Source organism: Rhamphochromis sp. 'chilingali' (genome assembly GCF_963969265.1).
Source record: "Rhamphochromis sp. 'chilingali' genome assembly, chromosome: 22".
NCBI lineage: Eukaryota > Metazoa > Chordata > Actinopteri > Cichliformes > Cichlidae > Rhamphochromis > Rhamphochromis sp. 'chilingali'.
This window is the reverse complement of record NC_137950.1, coordinates 11,864,206-11,883,597: the sequence shown is the minus strand read 5'-3', so window position 1 is coordinate 11,883,597 and position 19,392 is coordinate 11,864,206. Positions and strand designations below refer to the sequence as shown.

The 19,392-nt window shown below is 40.9% G+C and overlaps 1 protein-coding gene across 6 annotated transcripts in view; it reads left to right on the top strand.

Annotated features, from left to right (window-relative positions):
* Positions 1–19,392, top strand: part of mpp2b (MAGUK p55 scaffold protein 2b) — a 47,103-nt gene that overhangs the window by 19,083 nt on the left and 8,628 nt on the right. For 5 of the 6 annotated variants that reach the window (XM_080873133.1, XM_080873132.1, XM_080873135.1 and 2 more), the window contains 3 exons: positions 9,254–9,354; positions 18,283–18,435; positions 18,667–18,822. In XM_080873133.1, the coding sequence (XP_080729259.1) occupies positions 9,254–9,354; positions 18,283–18,435; positions 18,667–18,822 (410 nt within the window). The remainder of the gene's footprint in view (positions 1–9,253; positions 9,355–18,282; positions 18,436–18,666; positions 18,823–19,392) is intronic. The other variant, XM_080873136.1, reaches the window with a different exon arrangement.

The following is a 19,392-nucleotide window of genomic DNA, read 5'->3' as shown; positions in this document are numbered from 1 at the left end:
GTGTCACACTCACAACCTTCAGATAACTCTCCGGCTCTTTCACTTCCACCCTTTCTCCACACACACACACACTCCACACATCTGCAGAACAGTACACAAACTCTCACACTATTGGAGGAATATTCTGCGTGCCTACCGGTCTAATGAAGCAGTGTTCAAACACAGATGGTGGATTATTGAGTACAGTGTGTTGGTAAGATTACACTGTCAAAGATAATCGTCGGGTTTCAACAGAAAGGGACAATTTAATACGGTTGTGGCGGAGAGTATTCGATAATGTGGTGACACTGGCAATTATTTCATCCGTATCACACTCAGATGATCTCGGTTTGCTCTTTCATTAACTGTTGCCAAAGAAAACAGATGTACGGTTTGACTCAAACTGCTTGCCTGCGTACAGCGAGATACATTCATAAAGTTATTAGGGTTAGTTACAGTGAGAACGTAAGACAAAATCATCTCTTTTGAGTGGGGTGCCCTCGGCCCTGGGGCTCGGTCACTCTGGCACAGCTGGCTGCCGGCAGAGCTCACGGGCACGTCACTGCAACCCCCTCTGGCTTCTGCTCCGCGGCTGCTGAGTGACCCCTCATCTGGGACTCTCCTCAGCTCTTTCCGGGAGAGTGGCACGGTTGCCCCTCTGTTGGTCTCTTGTGCTCTGAGTGTCTCTGGATGTCTGGAGCCTGGATCTCCTCCATTTGCTGCTTCATTCCCTGGAGGACGGGGCTATGGCTCCCCACACCCTCTAGCAGATCATTACACGAAGGAACCTTTTGAATACAAGCGCGCTCACGCTCACAGGTGTACACACGGGTGCTCACAGACACAAACGACGCCCTTTTTGGCTGCTACCTCAAAGCACACTGTGCGCTGTCGATCTTACGTGCTGCACAATAATATTCAATATTTAGTATTTACTGTTATATTCACATAGGTCGTCACGATGATGTTGTTTATTATATTGCTCTTTTTTTTTTTTTTTTTTGCTTGTTTTCTCTTTTTTCTTTCTCAACAGGTGATCCAGGTGATTGATGTATGTATTTTCTGTCTGTTTGTTTCGTTTGCTTTTGTTTTTTGCCCTTTATCACCGTTCCTCTTCCCCGCTGTTTTTCTCTCCCTACCTCTCTTTCTTTCTCCCTTTTCTTTCCCCCAGTCATGTCTGTCCCGTGTGTAGCAAGTGAAAATAAAATAAAATATAGACAATAATTCTGATTGCAAAAGAACCAAACAGGACGGGGGGGGGACGTAACACAAAATCATCTTTTTGTTGACAGTTTCTGTGGTCATGGGGGGTGGAGGAGGGGCTGCTGTCCAATTGCAAAATGTCAACAAATATCACAAGTGTTGTCTCCACTGGTGACCTTCATACAGCTAATAAGGCGATCTGACCTGCATCCATAGCATGCCAGCTTGTAGCAAGCATCACCATGGTGATAGGGAGGCTGCTTAAAAGTCCCTCATCCTGCTGATTGGCTATCTGGGACCTAGAGAGAGAAGGTCATGATTACTTCCACTGGAAGGATTGCCTTTTATAGGACTTTTACCTACACTGTTATAGCTGTTAGATCACTTACAATTTTTTTAAAGTCAAGCAAGGATAATATACAGCCATTATCAAGCTGATAACAATGCATAACATAGCAATTGCCTTGAAAAAATGAACATCATTTAGTGAAATATCTCTGTAAAATAACCCCTGACATTTCTGCTTTTTTTCATTGGAGCTATTACAGTTAAGATTTTTTAGCAATGAGGTTAGGCAGGAGTCCCAGTGATGGTTGCAGACAACACTGTGATCTGTAGTGGAAGTAGAAAACAGGTAGAAGGGCGTATGGGAGAAAAGAGGAGTAGAAGTCAGTTGAAGCAAGACAGAATACATGTGTGTTAATGAGAATGAGGCTGATGGCAAGCTGAAGATGCAAGGAGTAGAGGTAATAAAGGTGGATGAGTTTAAATAGTTGAGGGCAACCATCCAAAGCAACAGACAGTGTGTAAGGTTTACGAATTGGTAGTGAGACCTGCTATGATGTATGGTTTGGAGACAGTGGCACTGAAAAAACAGGAAGCTGATGTAGAGATGGGATAGCTGATGTTAAAGGTTTTTGCCAAAAGTGACCAGAATGGGGAAGTTTACAAAAAACTACTTATTTGAGATTGATGAAACAATCCACTTATATTTTTATACAGTTATGTTTCTGTAGGGCACTCCTTTTTGTTGTTGTGCATCACTTAATCTCTACTCCATGACCAGGTTTTGTGGGCATGCACGCACTGGATCTGACTCACTGCTCTTTTAATCTGGGGAAAGTAGATATTAACCATACGCGTGCTGCGTTTGCATCCTGTTTTAAACCACTCTGTCATGCAAAAACCAGAGTCAGAATCACAAGTTGGAATTTCTGACACTTGTTAAAACACACAAAAACCCACACACAGGCACACGGTCCCTGCAGCATTATTTATATAAAACATTTAATGCTTCATGTAATTCCTTCATGTAATTCAGCTGCTTCACTTAATCTCATCCTGAGCAGAGGCCTTATCAGCAGGAAGTGACAACACCTGTGGGTGCTGATTATTTTCCCACTACCTTCATTTCACATTGTGATGTTTAAGTCCAAAACTTAGAACTGTGTATTATGTGTGCAGCCACATTAATGTAGTGGAGTTATTATTATGTTTTTAACGAGGAGATCTAATTATTTACAGGCAAGTCTCTACAAGTAGCACACAAACAAACGCACCCATGCTGATTGACCATGCAAGTAAATTACACAATTGTTGTGCACACACGTGCTCCAGACGACATTATTACACCTCCTCATTACGAACCCGTTTTCTTTTTCAGTGAGACTCCACGAGGAGGATGTTGACTTAATAATTCAGAGTTGAGTGCGCGTGCCCCAACTGTGTGCTCATTCTGTTTGCTTTAGTTGTAGTTTGTACGCTCTGTGTTGTTGTTCCTGAAGGAATCTCATCAGACTGATTGCACTCAGAGGGCTTCAAGCTGCAACACTGTGTCATGTTGGAAATATTCATGAATCCCATTGCACTGGGATAAATTCATAGAATGCTTCGGCCTTAACGATTCATCAGTTCTAGCACATACACACCGCATGGAATATATTCCAATCCAATATCATTCTCCACCAGTGTCTTAAACATTTATCTTTTGCTACCTGAGGGATTGATAGTTAATTATATTTAGCTGGAGAGCTGGGAACTGAATCAAATCTAAAAGCAACATAAAAGTATTTAATAATGTCTTTCAAGGCCAAATAGTATTTTCTTTTTTATAGAGGTGACTTCCAGCAACTTGCAGCGACTTCTAGCAGCTCTTCCAGGAGACAATGAGAATATCAATGAGCTTCTTCAGGAATCTGTCTGTGTTTCACGGGACAAAGCCGGTGTTGTTACTGGCTGTGCAAACTGAGAACCTAAACATTTACCTCATCCAGTGCAAGTGCCCTGATTTGTCACTGCCAGGCATTTGCCAATACGGACTTTAAGTGTCCTTTTAAAAGCTATACTGAATTTCAATCCACATTTGAAATTAAAAAAGCCCATATTTTGAAGTAGAATTAACCCTGTGAGGTCTTAGTCATTACCCTTAACTCTATTCTATTAAAAATATTGTTGCTTGTTTTCTTTTCTTGGCTGTCAGGGGTCTAAGAGGTGATCAGTCTTATAAAAAGACACAGGACTAGGGTTAGGGCGACCGTGGTTCAGGGGGTTGGGAAGCTCATCTTGTAACCTTATCCTTATGTATCTTGTAAGGTTGCTGGTTTGAACCCCAGCTTTGTCTGTCCTCGTCGTTGTGTCCTTGAGCAAGACACTTCACCCTACCGCCTACTGGTGTTGGCCTGAAGGGCTGATGGCGCGATATGGCAGCCCAGGGCAGCTGTGGCTACAACTGTGGTTTGCCTCACACCAGTGTGTGAATGTGGAAGCGTTTTGAGTCTCCAGAAAAGTGCTATATAGATGCAATCCATTATTATTATTATTAGTTGCTGATGATGCCTTAAATATCACATCTACTATTTGCTAGAAAAAAATAACCTACTTGCTTGCTCATTACCTGTTGCCAAAAGAGCTCCTTTAACTGACTTTTATTCATCTGGCTCTGCATTCTAAAACACATTGTGTATCTCAGGCGTATTAAGCAGACCAGACTGTTTTTACAGCTAGAAACAACTGGGAGTAAAGAGTCAGCTGCACACTGTACTCCTCTGTGAGTACTGTAATACCCCGTGAGGATTCCACATAGTGAAACAACAACACATCTGCATCTCCCACAAATTTTCCTTCCTTTTTTTTTTTCCACCCTCCCGCAGTCCCTCTGTGTACCCTCTCCCTGCTGCTCCATAGCAACAGAATAACCTTCACTGAGAGGTCCTTGCACCCTGCTGTGCTCCAAACGCAAACAATAACAGCCCAGATTGTTTGGCTGCGTCCGTGACATTGGGTTTAATTGTAACTCTCCTTGGAGGTGAGCAGGCGCTCGGATGAGGCTTTAACAGACAAAAGCACCTTTAATTTAGTTTCCTTTAATTACACGTCCCCTGCTGTAGCAGAGGCAGGCAAGCAGTATCTTGGCAATCTTTGTTGAGAGGCGGTTGCAGGGAGCCACCACAGCATGTTATAATTTTCAATTTTTTGGCTGCTAACTACTGTAGACTGGGTTTTCATCTAAACCTATATTAAAAATCAGCCATCACTCCATTTTAACTTCCTTAAAATGTTCAGGTTTTCTCATAATATTCTGCTTCTTCAGGAGTTTATCCATAAATCCAGCAAATGTAAAATAGTGAAATGCTCCAAAGAGAAAATCTGCTCAAGCGTGAAGCTTTTTTTCCCTGGAAGAGTAGATTGAGTAGAGGGCATAATGTGCTTGTAGCTGGTTAAGTCTGTTGGCACACCTGAGTCCCCCTTTGTGCTTTTAAGCCCTCACCTGCTAAATGAAAGCTCCGTAATGGTATCAAGTTCCAGTGTGTGGTAGAGGCAATTTGGATTCAGCGAAGCGAAAAATAACTTTCACCTGAGTTCTCACCTGTAAAGGCCCCCAGAACGGACAAAAAAAAAAAGGCACGTAGCATATTAATACACAAATGTCGACACGCAACTTCAATCTGAAATGAGTCGTGAGCAGAAGAGAGATGCATTCAGTAATACGCTGCAGCTCTATGGCAGGTTTTTGCAAGGCAGGACTGCTGTGACAGTGGTGGTGTACAAGATGAAACATTCCACCTGAATGCTAAACAGGAAGTTGTTTGAAAGAGAAGCTTGCAGTATAAAAAGAAGCCAATGAATACTTTATCTTAAGCTGAGTACAGACTAAACGACTGTCAGGCCTGTTGTGAATGTAATTTGGACTCGTTGACGGATTGAGTGTCTAATTTATGTGGGTTTTTTTGTTTCTTCCACAGAAGTAGCTAGAGCTTTTATTTACCTCACCTGCAGAAAGTATCAAGGCCTTTATTTGAAGGGGGCTTTTATTAAAGACTTTAATTTATAATTCCTTCTGTTTGAGCCTAATATGTACAACTTCTCATATTGATGTGCTCCCATTTCCCTGTTAATAGTACAGCACTACACTGTTAACACAAAACAAACTCCTACCAGGCCCTGTGGTCATTTAGCATTACAGTGAACATTTATTAACAAGGACTTTATTGTGATAGATCTGCTGGATCTCGTATTGCTTCAGTAGACCTGTTGGGTCGTGCACCAGAGGAAAGACCAATCAAGCTGTTACCCAGTGACTACAGTGACAACACTACTACACTACATTGTTATAGCACTATAATTTATTATGCGAACACTGTTAATGTCACTTGTAGGAAGGGGGGAAAGAAAAAAACTAGGGTCAAACATTTGTAACTAGAAGCAGATTTTGCAGTTCATTCAAGAAAAATTGCCGTACTTTGAACATGTGTTCTGTATATAAGAGGAGCACTGAGAGATTTTTGAAGACCTGTGAAGAAAATCACATAAAACACAAAGGAACACAAAATGAAAAGAGGAAAAAACAACATAAAAGCCACTGTGATTTAAAAAAAATATGGATTTCACCACGTGGGTGGCTGATTCTTCTGGGTGGGTGAAATTTATCTCTGTGGACACGTCTCTGTGATATTTGCTTTGATGCACACCACGAAAAATAGGGGAAGCAGTGCTTATTACATTATAGTGCTTGTTATACATCATGAATTATGTGCATAAACTTGGACATAGAAGAAAGGCAACGATACCCAAAGAGGACAAGTTGGATTTTTAATAATTTCTCTGAATAATAGATGTATTCCAGTAATACTCCGCAGTGTGATTATTAAACGTTGGCCCTTTTCACACTTTCTGATGGTTCCTTTGTGCCTAAATGTGAGTCAAAACCATTTCCAGTTTGTGATATTTTTGTGACTTTGTGTAAAATCTTTGACACGCTTTGGTAAAGCAGCTGTCTGTTTTATCAGGATGGTTAGAGTGGCTGATGTGTAAGTGTATTAAAACAGCCAGTGACAAGTTGGATGAGAGCTAGAAAAGATGATAAAAAAGATGGAAGTGAAACATGTGACTAAAAGAAATAAAAATCCTCACACGTGTCTGGGCGCAGCAGAGATGAACTAAGATTGGGGAAAGGGCCGATGTGACAGCAACAATTGCGTACAGTTGCAATGATTAAAGAGAATTATGCAGGACCTGTAAACCAGGCCTGCTGGTGTGATATTCTCTGCCAGACGCAAACTTGGCAACTCTCCTGCTGGAGCAGAGCTGGTGTTAGAGGGAAAAAGGGAAGAGAAAAAAGACTCCACTGCGGAAGACTTGTGAAATTATTAATTTAATTTACTTGTGAAATTGTTGGGCAAGAGGACGGATGGACTGTGTAATCTTTGAGGTGGTCTTCCGTTGTCTTCTTTTCTTCCTTTCTACCTTTTATTTCTCGCTATAGGCAGAGACAAGAACAGCTTGCTCTCAATGTGTTTGTTAGTATTTCAAGTGTGCATTTAATAATACTTAACAGAAGTAGACCAAAAATAGGTTTGTGGCTACTCTCTAAATATCTCAAATCTGTCACTGTTAAGCCATTTGCCAGTTTTATTTGGAAAAATATGGAACTAAGTTGAATGAATTAGCGAACATGCTGAGCTTCACTTCACTAAAATGAAACTAGGACACCTAAATTTTTATGGTTAATGATCAATAAAAAGTGTGCAGTGAAGCCAGAACCAAGCATTGAAGCATTAAAAATAAAATTAAATAGCATTAAGTAAGTTAATAAAATTATTTAAGACTCTTGTTATTGTGTAATGTCAATGGAGCAGCTGCATGCATTGTTATCAGGCTTTCAGGGGGGCAACAAAAATGTGAAGTTTTCTATTATGTGATATTTCCTGGCTCACTGATAAATGTATTTACTGTTTTATGTTGGTTTATTTTTTATTACACGTGTTTGTGTTGTAGCTCTTTTTGCTCTCACAGCTCAGAAGGTGGAAAATCAAATCAAAAATCAATTTTATTTTAGGACAGATTTAATGTGGTGTTAATGTCTGCAGAGTTCTGTTATATGGTGTGGCATATATTGTAAAATTATATATTTAACAAAAGTATGGCTGTTAGTTATACAAGAATAAATCGATGCGTTTTATGCCAATTAATTGCATTGTTGCTGCTGTTGTTAACAACAAAATTCGATTTACTTTAGAATTTATGAGCTCTCGTTTTAGATAGCTGTATTAGCTCTCTCATTATTTTACTTGTTTGTTTATTTTTAGCCTGATCATTCGATTGGTGGAGCTATTATATCAGCTGATGTTAACTATGGGAGATATATCAGTATCTGCGTTCATAACAGCCAGTAAACAAAAATTAAAAACGTGAAGAAACACCCTTCAATCGTGTAATTACTGTTGATGTGGCATTGTTTGTCCACTAGAGGGCACTCTGCAACTTCCCTGTTAATGACAGGCATTTGAAATGCCATAAACACAACTGCCAGCTGGTGCTAGCAGATCATCCGCAACTTATTGTGACAATAAAACAAGATTTCTTTTAAGTTGCATTGTCCTATTCTCCTAGTAAGCACATACATAACAAATGTTAGGGATCTGTTAAATGTGTCTGGAAGAAAAACATAGTGACTGATAAGTTGAATTTTTAAATAACCAGTCTTAAAAATGCTGTATTAGTTGGGCTCTGGTTTTTTAATTCAACAGAGTAAGAACACGCTCAGTCTTCTACCTTTTCCAGGAAACTGGGACACAGACTTTTAACACAAAAGGAAATAGCCGCCCTGTTATTTGATCAGTCACATCTTAATATGAGCCTTTGAGGTGGTGAGAGCTTTGAAGTCAGCCATGCTGGATATGTGCAGGGACACTGCTCTGCCAGTATCTCGAACATTAAGAACCGGTGTTGGGTTGACACAAAGGCCTTAGTGTCTGTTTACCAACTTAGACCATTTCTGTTCCCTGTTAGCGAAAATACCCACTCTTCTGGCAGCCATGTCTGCTGTGATTAATGCTTCCCAGTAGGAGTCAGAGTGTAAGTCGAAAGCAATGCTTTAAGGATAGACTGAACCTTCTCTGACCGCCATCGAATTGTTGATGTCTCATTGCGGCTGCTGATTGATTGGTTAGGGTTTAGCAGTCTGAGTTTACATCACAGAGAGAGAGGAGCATTCATGCATTCATGTTTCTCACTGAAGCTTCTCCACGAGCCAGAAAGTTCATTTCAAAACGAGACCGCTGAGTTATGGCTTATTAAAATCTATTCTTATCCAAGTTGTAAAACAGTGTTCTGATGGAAAAAAATGTTTATTCGCTGAGCAACTTCAGCAGCTGTGTTGTTGTATAGCTGGAGCGAGTTAGTGTGTGAATGTGTGTGTGTGTGCGTGTGCGAACTTATGTGTAGGAGAGAGGGAAGGAGGAAGTCGGGAGTTGTGGGAGAAAGATACTGCCACTTGTGACAGACTTAAGAGCAGAGTGACTGACAGAGGTGAAATTGCTTGGGAAAGGATGTGAGGCTGCTCCTCCTTTCCCTCCTCCCCTCCTCCCTTCTGCTCACTTTCCCTCCAGACTTCTTTCACTCACGAATGAAGTATGAGCTACTGTATATGTGCTCCCTTTGTCTTTGAGGTGAGCTGTTCAGTCTGTTTCCCATGGGTAGCAGTGGAAGGTAGCACAGTAGTAGAGTGAGATAAACTCTGTTTTCTTTTTTTTGTGTGTTTTCTCTCTTTTTCCTTTTTTTGATGTTTGTATAGCCATGCATCAGGCCCTGGACACACTGAGTGACAGCACAAGTTCCACAACTGCCAATGACCTGGACCTCATCTTCCTCAAAGGCATCATGGAGAGCCCAGTGGTGAGAATGACTTCAATAAATAAATACATAAATAAGTGTGTGAAATGTGTGTGTGTTCTGCGGCTCTGCTGCAGAGGAGTTGTGAGGCAGTGGATTTGTGATGAAACTCTTAGCTCAGAACAGGTGATAAGAATTAATGGCCAAGTGGCGCTCCCTGACGCAGCACTGACCTACCTGCATTTTGTGTTGATCACAGATAGGCTTTATCGAGTGAGCCGTGACACTTGCACGGAAGATGAACACATCCAGTTGGTGCCTAAAAGCTGCTGGGAAGTGGTTTTCCACTACCATTACCATTGTGCCCATTACCATTAATGGAGGTCCCATATGACCGCATTGGCATGGACCTCATCGGGGCATTTCACTGGTGGATATCACTTTGTATTAGTTCTGGTGGATTATGCAACGTGATATCCCAAAGCAGTGCTGCTGCAGACCATTTATGCAAACAGTGTGGCACAGGTGCTGTTTCAGGTCATCTCTCGAGTCAGCATCCCGAAAAGATACTGACTGACCATGGCACATCGTTCATGTCTCGAAAGTAAAAGAACTGTATGAATTACTGGGCATTAAATCAGTTCGGACTGGCGTCTACCACCTTCAGACTGACGGGCTGGTGGATTGGCTGAATAAGACTTTAAAATTCATGATTCGTAAGTTCATTCATGAGGATGAGGATGGTGTAGCCCCATAGTCTATAGGGTTCTGTGTTGACTACCACAGAGGAATCAAGTGTCACGGTTTGACACTTATTCCATGCCCTGGGTTGACGAGCTCCTGGACTGGTTTGGCACTGCTCCCTTTTTCAGACACTGGATTTAACCAAGGCCTACTGGCAGATTCCCTTGTCTCCAGAGTCCAAGGAAAAGACAGCATGTTCCAATCCGTACAGTTTGTACCATTTTGCCACACTTCCAATTTTCTTTTTTTTCGAGTCCCAGACACTTTCCAGTGACTTATGGGCCGGGTGCTGCATCCACACGCTGCATATGCTGCAGCCTACCTGAATGATCCATCATCCATAGTTACACCTGGGTGGAGCATGTGCAGTGGATGGCTGGGGTCCTGGAGTGTCTGAGGCAGGGGCTCATTGCCAACCCGAAGTGCGCAGTTGGATGTATGTAGGTACAGTATTTGGGGTACCACTTGGGGGTGGGGGTTAGTCGGCTCGGCCGGATGGCTCCCCGGCCTCAGTCGGGAAGTGGTGGAACAGTGGCTTCAGTGGGAAGTGCCAGAAGACTGACAGAGCAGCTGGGACATATTTTGGTGATCAGTCGTGCTAATTCAGTTGCAACCTGGGACCGCTGTGCCAGTAACAAGTTGGGTGAAAAATTGTACAGAGCAATCTTGAAAAGTTGCATATATAACACAACGAGTAACTAACAGTGTGTACGTGTGGGTCATTCGTGTCACAGTGTGTATGTCTGTGTGATGTGGTAACATTGGGGACGTATTTTAAGTTAGATGCAAGTTTGTTTTAGAGAAAAATCACCAATATTGTAAGGATGCATATTTATAATTTTGAGTTCAGTAACACAGAATAAAATGTTAAAACTTCTGTGTTAGAAGTTTATTTCTGTATAGTCATTAGCCTGCCTTTAAACATATCTTAATTCTTTGTAGAACAGATTCAACAAGGTGCTGGAAACATTCCTGAGAGATTTTGGTCACATGATATTCACATGATAGCTGCACATAGTTGCTGCATATCTGTTGGGGGTACGTCCATGATGTGAATTTCCCATTCCATCACATCCCAAATGTGCTATGTTGAACTGAGATCTGGCGACTGTGGTATACATTGAACTCATTGTCATGTTCTTAAAAGCCATTCTTCTCTGACTTCTGGCATCAACAAAGCATTTACGCCCAGAGAACTGCCGCTCGCTTCCTCTCTTTTAGACCATTCTCTGTGAACCCCAGAGATGGCTGGGAATGTTGGGAAAATCCCAGTAGATCAGCACTTTCTGACCTCTCTGGCAACAGCAACCACGCCACATTTCGAGTCACTTAAAATCAGCTTTCTTTCCCATTTTGATGCTCAGGTTGAACTTCAGCAGTTTCTACATGCCTCAATGCACAGAGTTGCTGCCAAGTCTTTGTGTTTTCTCTTAAATTTTCACATCCTATGAAAAGCTTTAACACTGTTACATTAAAAGTCATTTTTGCCATGTTCTTTTTTTTTTTTGGTTACTAAGCTACCTGGGTATTGGAGTTAAGTCTTTAAAATATCGTCAGTACATTTTTGAAATGACTATTCAACCAGATCCAAACTCTGTTATTTTAACTAAGCTTAAAATAACAGAGTTTGTCAGTTTATTAGCACAGAGATTGATTCTTCTGAATTAGACGAGCCAGGTAAGCATCTAAAACTTAAGAAATTAAGATTCACTGTGCATGGCTTTTCTGATTAATCTCAGAAAAACTGGAAACTTTTGTGGACTACATTAAAAGCTAAGCTTTAATAACCACCCACAATTCTATTCTGAATATTATTTCAAATTGATTTATTATTGTGCTAGCCCCATGGACAGGCGTCAGCCTGACGCCTGTCCAGGGTGTACCCTGCTTCTCGCAATCTGGTAGCTGGGATAGGCTCGAGCTCCTCCCTCGCAACTTTAATAACAATAAACGGAAGAGAAGGGACGGATGGATTTACTAGCATGTTTTAATTTGACTTTTCATGGGAGTTTTAGAATTCCTATCCGGTTGTTCAGTCTGACGTCACTAGCCGTGTCTGGGTCTAAACTCCGCTGCAGGTCCATATATCAAACGATCACTGTGGCATTACTGAGAGTTGAAAAACTGTCTAAAGTCTTTCATCTTTAATAAAATGATCAGCGTTCTGCTCTACCAGGTGTAACAATTGAGTTTAACATCCAGGCATCCATGAAAACGGAATTTATGACATTTAACGGAGTTAGAAGTTAGCAGGGAGTTAGCTCGCTAGCTTCTATCTAAATACAATATAGCATGTCCTGACTGCGGGGTTTTGGAAACAAATTAAAACGTACAGCTCTGTTATCACTTCCAGCATTAATGAAGACAGAAAACTAAACAGCAGTAACGTTTGTAGGGTTACTGAAGTTGGGCTAGCTGGTATATAATGATGTGCTGCGTGACCGCTAGCGACACAGCTACGTTAGCATAATATAAACAAGCTAACTTTTTTTTCCACTCGATAAAAGTTACCGTGAGTGTTCTCGGTGGTCAGGAACAAATGTAATCGCATGGCAGGATGCTGTAAAAGGACCAAACTTCAGCCAGGAGAACAACTGAGATAATCCATCCACAATACGAGGTTAGTCATTCATATACTGCTGCATGGGCTGGGCTGTAGTTACACCCTAAGGTTTTAAAAACTGAGCTTAAATAAATGATTAGCGGTAATAAAAGCCGAGGGAGGTCAACAGTGATCACTGACTGTTTTAGGAGCTTTTTGAGATCAAATAGAAGAAAATACATAACATTAAACATGTTAACAACACAAAAGCCATATTAAACGCAGACTACTTTAGACCCGGAAGTAGGATTCGTCGCGTCATCACTGAACAACCGGATTGCAAGAAGACTAGAAAAAAAAACTTTGTACCTGCCTACTTGTTTAAATTTTACCTCTTTACGAAGCACACATAGCCTCTCTTTATTGCTTAGCAGTATTATTAGCATGTTTTTTTTTTTTTAAATTTGGGGTTTACAACTTCTCTCAGTGGTTTGAAGTGCTTGAAGTTTAATTCAGAAAGCTAGAATAAACATTAATATTTTGAGGAATTTGCCCCCCTTACTGGAGACAAATGAGAACAAGATACTGGCCATTAAAGTTTGTTTGCCTCATAAACACTCCCATTAATAGAGATTGGGAGAGCCAGCTGAGCATGCTCAGCAGGGGCAGGAACCAATTTTGTTGATGCTGTGCAAACTTAAACCCAGCTAACGCACACCTCTGGCTTATGTCACTGCTGTTGGCACAGGTGGAGCTTGTTTCTAGGCGTTTCATTGTTGCAGCAGGTTGAATGGATTCCAGAAAATATGCAAAAATACACAAAAAGGTTAAATGTGTCTCTGCACATAACAAAAAATAACAGATAAACATATATTTCTTTTTTTTTTAGAAGTATTAGCATTCCTATTCTTTCAAACCTGTCAGTCATTTAAACAACACACATGAAGGGAACAGCCCACGTATTCTTGATTTATTCAGTGCAGATGGCAGTAGCAACTCTAATGATCACTAAAAACATGAAGTAGATTAGATTAGACATAGATTTAAAATGTATTTATTTATTCAAAAAGCTGTGCTTATAAGAGATGAGACATGTTCCTTATAACTCTCTTTATATTTACTGCATTGAAAATGACTCACTTGCACATTTTGCATAGGCTTGACAAGCTCTCTGTACATTATAATGCCTGTGTGGTTTTCACACACAGAATGTTTTGATGCCTTCTTCTTTCACTGTGAAATGTGACAAAAATATGACTGTGGAATTGGTTGTATCCAGCCTTGGTTTGAGCTGCTGCTCTACTAAACAATCTGCTAGACTTAGCGTTCAGCGTTCATCAGTTTTTAATGAGACTTCCAAAATCTAAAATGTAAAAGGAGAACCTTACACCTTGTGATACTCGCTACTAAAGTATTACAGCAAAGAAGAAACAAGGATGAAAAAGGCTGCCATGCCACTGAAACATCTTTGATTTACTCTACATGCACTCTTCTTTTTTTGTCATCAGTGAAAATAAACATGTTCAGTTTATACAGATTGCGTTTGGATTAAAGAGAGAGAAAATCAGTGTAGTCGTGCCTACAACATCATCCTTTTGTCCAAGAAAATTCAGACATGACTGGCAGTCTTTTTTTTTTTTTTTTTGTCTAGACTGGTAAAATATTTACTGTATCAATAATAGAGCAGGTGCCATCAACAATTCAGTAACTGGATATTTTTCCATAGGCCTGATTTTAGTGACAGTCAGCTGTTTCTCTACGATGCCTTAGTGTGGATCCTTGCATTTCTTCAATCATCACGATGTATACTTGCACATGGGCTGCATGGCTGAATAACCGAGCTGATTTCTCAAAAACTATAAAGTAGTACTCTCCATGCACATGATGAGAGATGCAATTTCTTAGCTGTCCTCATGCAAAACCAGCCCTAGGTCATTCTTATTCAAATGGAGGTACAGGGTATAGCTTTTTGAAGTGAATGGAGCTGAGTGGAAGAGCTGAGTGGTGCCAGACAGTTTTTTTTTCGCAGTTTCATCTCACTACGTCTTCCCCTCCCACTTCTTGCCAAGAGCAGAATTTTTCTCATCCCTTTTTAAAAACCTGGACTTTTTTCCCCAAGCAACAGGAGGATAAGGAAAAAGCTTCCCGTTGTGCACTGCAAAGACATGCAAGGAAAAAGTGTATGTAATTTAAAGTATAGACAGAGAGTTAATTTTTCCTTATATTTGTGCTGCTAAGAGTAAAGTTGAAGTTGTTTCTCTGTCCAGGGAGATGCTCCTTGCATCCTTTCTCTCTCTGTGTCCCTTTCTGTTGCTTCGTTTTTGGTATGCTTTGAGGCATGTTTGTGTGTGTGAGTGCGTGGCAAGAGCATGACCCTGCTATTTGTGCCGAGTGTCTTAGAGACATACAGTCCCAGTGTATTGATGAGCATCCTCATAAAAGATTCATCTGATGCAAGCTGTGAGTCTTGGTGAAGGATTTAAGAAGGATTTCCTGGACGGTGGATTCCCTTTGACTCGTGGTGGATCTATAAACACTTAACGAGCTTTTGCTTGATGTGCTGAGAGACCGAGAAAATGCTAACAGAGAGACGGGGACGATAGAGCGAGTGTTCATGTGTGCACGCTTATGGCACGGTGGCTGCAGTTATGCTAATTGCACAGAACAATGCAATCAGCACAACCCACAGTTCTATAAAGAATCAGAATCATGATTACAGGACATTTAGCAGATATTGATAAGAGGAGCTGAAGCTCGAATATTCAGTTGCAGCGCTTCATTATTATCAGTTTTGTGGTACTGACTCAGCACCTGGCTCTCTATCTAACAGAGTAGTCGGAACTATTAAAGTAGTTAGGGCAACTAAATGAGCCGACGCTTGCTTTGACACTTTCAGCTTTGTACCTCGTGCTATTTAATCTAATTTCTAAGCCGTCACATGCCGCCTGTTCAGACTATTAATGAGACTGCGGCGTCTTGGTAAAACAATGCCACGTGGCTCTGAAATAATGAACCTTGGTACTACTCACAATGGCTTCTGCAAAGTATCTTTCTATAATACAGCAAATCTCTGGCTCTGTGGTCATGACCTCCTGCACCATCAACTTGGCACACAGTGATATATATTGGGACCCTGAAGGTTCTAATCTATATTAGATATTAAGGCATCATTGTGTTGCCCAGCAACCAACCACTAACAGGCTAAATTGACCAATTTTTAGGATCTTTGCACCTGTAACACCTTATAAATTTTTTTTATATTTGAATGATATATGTGATTTAATATGGTGCAATCACATTGCCTGGCAACCACCTAACAACAGATTAATGTAAATGGACCAAACAGTGCTATAGCATGGGATTATTTTAAAATAAGGTCCTCATGTCTCACAAACCTGGCATTCAGTTTATGTTTATTTCTATAGCTGACATAGAGGTCCTGTTGAATTACAGCTGATATCTTAGGCAAAGGCAAGGAAATTGTCTCATGCAGCTTGTAAAATGGCAAAAATGAGAGAGTGAATTTTTACAGACTAATATAATTGTAACACTGCTGCGCCAGCTTTGTTAACTGGTTGTCTTTAGAGCACCAGTGCTCATTAGCCTTGATTGCTGAAAAGCCTAGATAAAGAGTTGTACTACTGGTTACTAGGGGTGGGAGAAAATGTGGATACTTATCAGAGTCTCGGTACACTTCAGCCAAATATGAATATTTTTATTTTAACATGGGCTTGCTCTAAACGGATTATCCATCCATCCATCCATCCTTGAGGATTAACACAGATGGCCAATTTAGAAATATTTGACTTAGAGTCATAAGAGTCCTGACCTACTATGGTGGTGCTTATTAAATGTATGAAGGTCAAATAAAGCGATGCTAACTCACTTGCAGTTGAAGAAAAAGAAAAAGGAGAAACTCTTTTCCTCAGATTACTTTTTATACCCCTCAGCTATAAAAGGCTGGCAGGGTATTGTTGGCCACTGGCTGGGTGGGCAGGCGGCGTTGACACCCAAGTTTGTGAATGTGATAGACGAGGTGAAGTAGGAACTTTAAGTTATTAAGTTACTTAGTTGTTATTTAGTTACTTTTTAAAATAAGCAGTCTGTTACTGTAACCATGCCACTGCATTTTCTTCTTACTTGTTACTTCCGTCCATGACTTCTAGGCATTCTGCTGAGCTCGTGGATATGGTTGCGTTAGCAGGCTTGTTAAGGTCAGTTAGTGAGGTGGCAGAGAGTTTTCATGTGGCAGTATTTGCATCATTTTATGCCAGAGGGATAAAATGTTGCTGCTGTTGCTGCATCTCTGAAACTGCAGCGAATAGCTTTTAGGTCAGCTTGAGTTGTCACTCTGAGGGGAATTAATAGTCCTGCGTGCTGGGCATGTGATTGAAGAGGTGCTGCCAATGACAGCTCGCTCTGCAGGTTAAGTCAGGATTTCCAGAAGTAGATGAATGGTAGGATGGACACTGTAACACATAGGTAAGGTCATGGCAATGTTTTCTTTAAAATTTATTTTATTTTATGTGGAAGTTTTCTTGCGTACTCTTATCATTAGGTAATACTATAATCTAAGAGATTGCTTTTTAACTGTGCTGAAATTACTTCTAAAAGGAATGCCACTCATCACCAGAGAATAAATGTGTTATTACTGCAGTTTTCAGAGTAGATGTTTTTCTTCACTTACACAGATCTGGTTTTTTTTGTGTCAATCGCATTGTGTGTATACCAGTTATTCCTACTTCTACTCTCTGCTCATACTATGTTGTTCCTTAAGGTTAGAAAAGAGCTGCGTGCTTGCTCGAATGCCTGAAGATAAAACCTTGTATCCCTCTGTGTGTAGTACCGTGTAGTTAAGTACACAGATTTATGTGTTTGACTGAATATCTGTGGATCTGTTTGTGCGTTTACGTGTAAGTTTCTTGTCCCCCGGCATGGATCCTTCATCTCATCCTCAGCAAACAAACATTTTAGCTGCCAGGGTAGTAGTCAGTCCCACCACACAAATACTCTGTGGGATTGCCTAACAATATGAATCTACAAGCACAGCACCGGTTAGTGTGCAGTTGCCAATTGTGTCACTGTAAATGATTGCATTTGCATTTGGTTTTTGAAAAACAGTCTGCATGTAATTAAGTTCTGTAGCAACTGAATGGTTTGCAGAGCATAGCACGGTGTATCATAGAGAGGTTTAACCTAGAGTCAAGAGTCACATGATAAGTTTGCTCACTCAGAGCCAGAGGTGTGGAGACCTTGTGTACGTCTATCTTTAGCAGCAGGGGAGCGGAAAGTGAAAAATGAATGCTCCCTGAAATATTGATGTCTCACATCATACCTTGAAAAACCTGCAGGGTACATGTTTCTGCTCAACTTGGTGCCTGTAGTTATTTATTTTTATTTTTGTATCATCAAGTCACCATTTATGAACACAGGCTGTGCGCTTGTCTCTGCAGGAGCTTGGATTGAGGTTACTTGGTTTTGTTTTGTTTGCTATTGTGCTCTTTGCTACTTCTGCTTTGCTAAATTTGTTGTAACTTGACAAGCTACTTTGCTGCACTCATTAAAAATAAAATAAAGTAGGAGATTGTGTAGTTTTGCTCCATCAGTGGAAAATACACACAACACGTAATAGGAGAGACAGGTAATGGACTGAGATTGGAAGGATAGCCTGGAGTAACATCTGTCTTATATTAATCGAATCCTAGGCTCATGAGCGATTTGAGGAACCCAAGCTTGAAGCTGTGCGTGAGAACAATGTGGAGCTGGTCCAGGACATCCTCAAAGAGCTGAGCCCGCTCGCGAACAGAAGCCAGGCAGCTGATGAACTTGTTCGCATCCTGAAGGAACCCCACTTCCAGGTCTGGAAAACACGACACATCCCTCACATCAAATTTTAATTTGAATAAACCAGCACTTGTCTAGCTTTTTAAGCTTCGTGAAACATGATTTCCCTTACTGGAGCTGCAGTACTTTGTTGCTCTGATGGCAGAGCCTCACTGATGAGAGCAAGACGAGATAATTTTTTGCAGTTTATGTAATGTGTATTACGTCTTCATGTGTGATTACATCACCTGTCGGTATGTTCACAGTCCCTCCTGGAGACTCATGATTCTGTGGCATCCAAAAACTATGAGACTCCACCACCGAGCCCCTGTTCATTCATGGACGCAGCCCTCAACAACCAGCCGGTTCCTCCAGACGCAGTCAGGATGGTCGGCATCCGTAAGGTGTCTGGTGAGCACCTGGTAAGTCTGCTCAGTAAAGAAAACCTGCAAAGTGTAATCATTAAGGCTGGATTGAGCCTGACTATAAACTGTAAGCAGATAAAACACCCCAGAGAAGTGGAGGATTTATGCTTTGGGTGGAGCATATGCACTCAGTATAATGAGATTTTTCTCTACCATTGTTAAAAAGAGACAAAAGTCAGATTTATGCGGCATTGTAGCGCTAAATTAGTGTGATTTATGTCCACGGTGAGCAGGCACATACGGATAATTTGATGATAACTTTGCCAGATGCCCTATTGTCTCACTTTCTGCACACAAACTCTCTGCCATCTTTCTCGGATCAACCAATCACGGGTCAGAGGTGACGAGACATTAGTTTAAGATAAAAAAGAAAAATAAGGTGCAATAATAGTGATTCAATGTTAAAGCAAGAAGCCTGAAATATATCTCTTTAAGCCTAAATGTCTTTCTAATATAACAGTAGATATGTTTGCATCTGTTGGCTTCCTAATTTCAGCTCAAGTGATTTTACCATTGGCTTCATCCCTCACAATTAAATTAAACACTCACCCCCACTCGTCTCTTAAA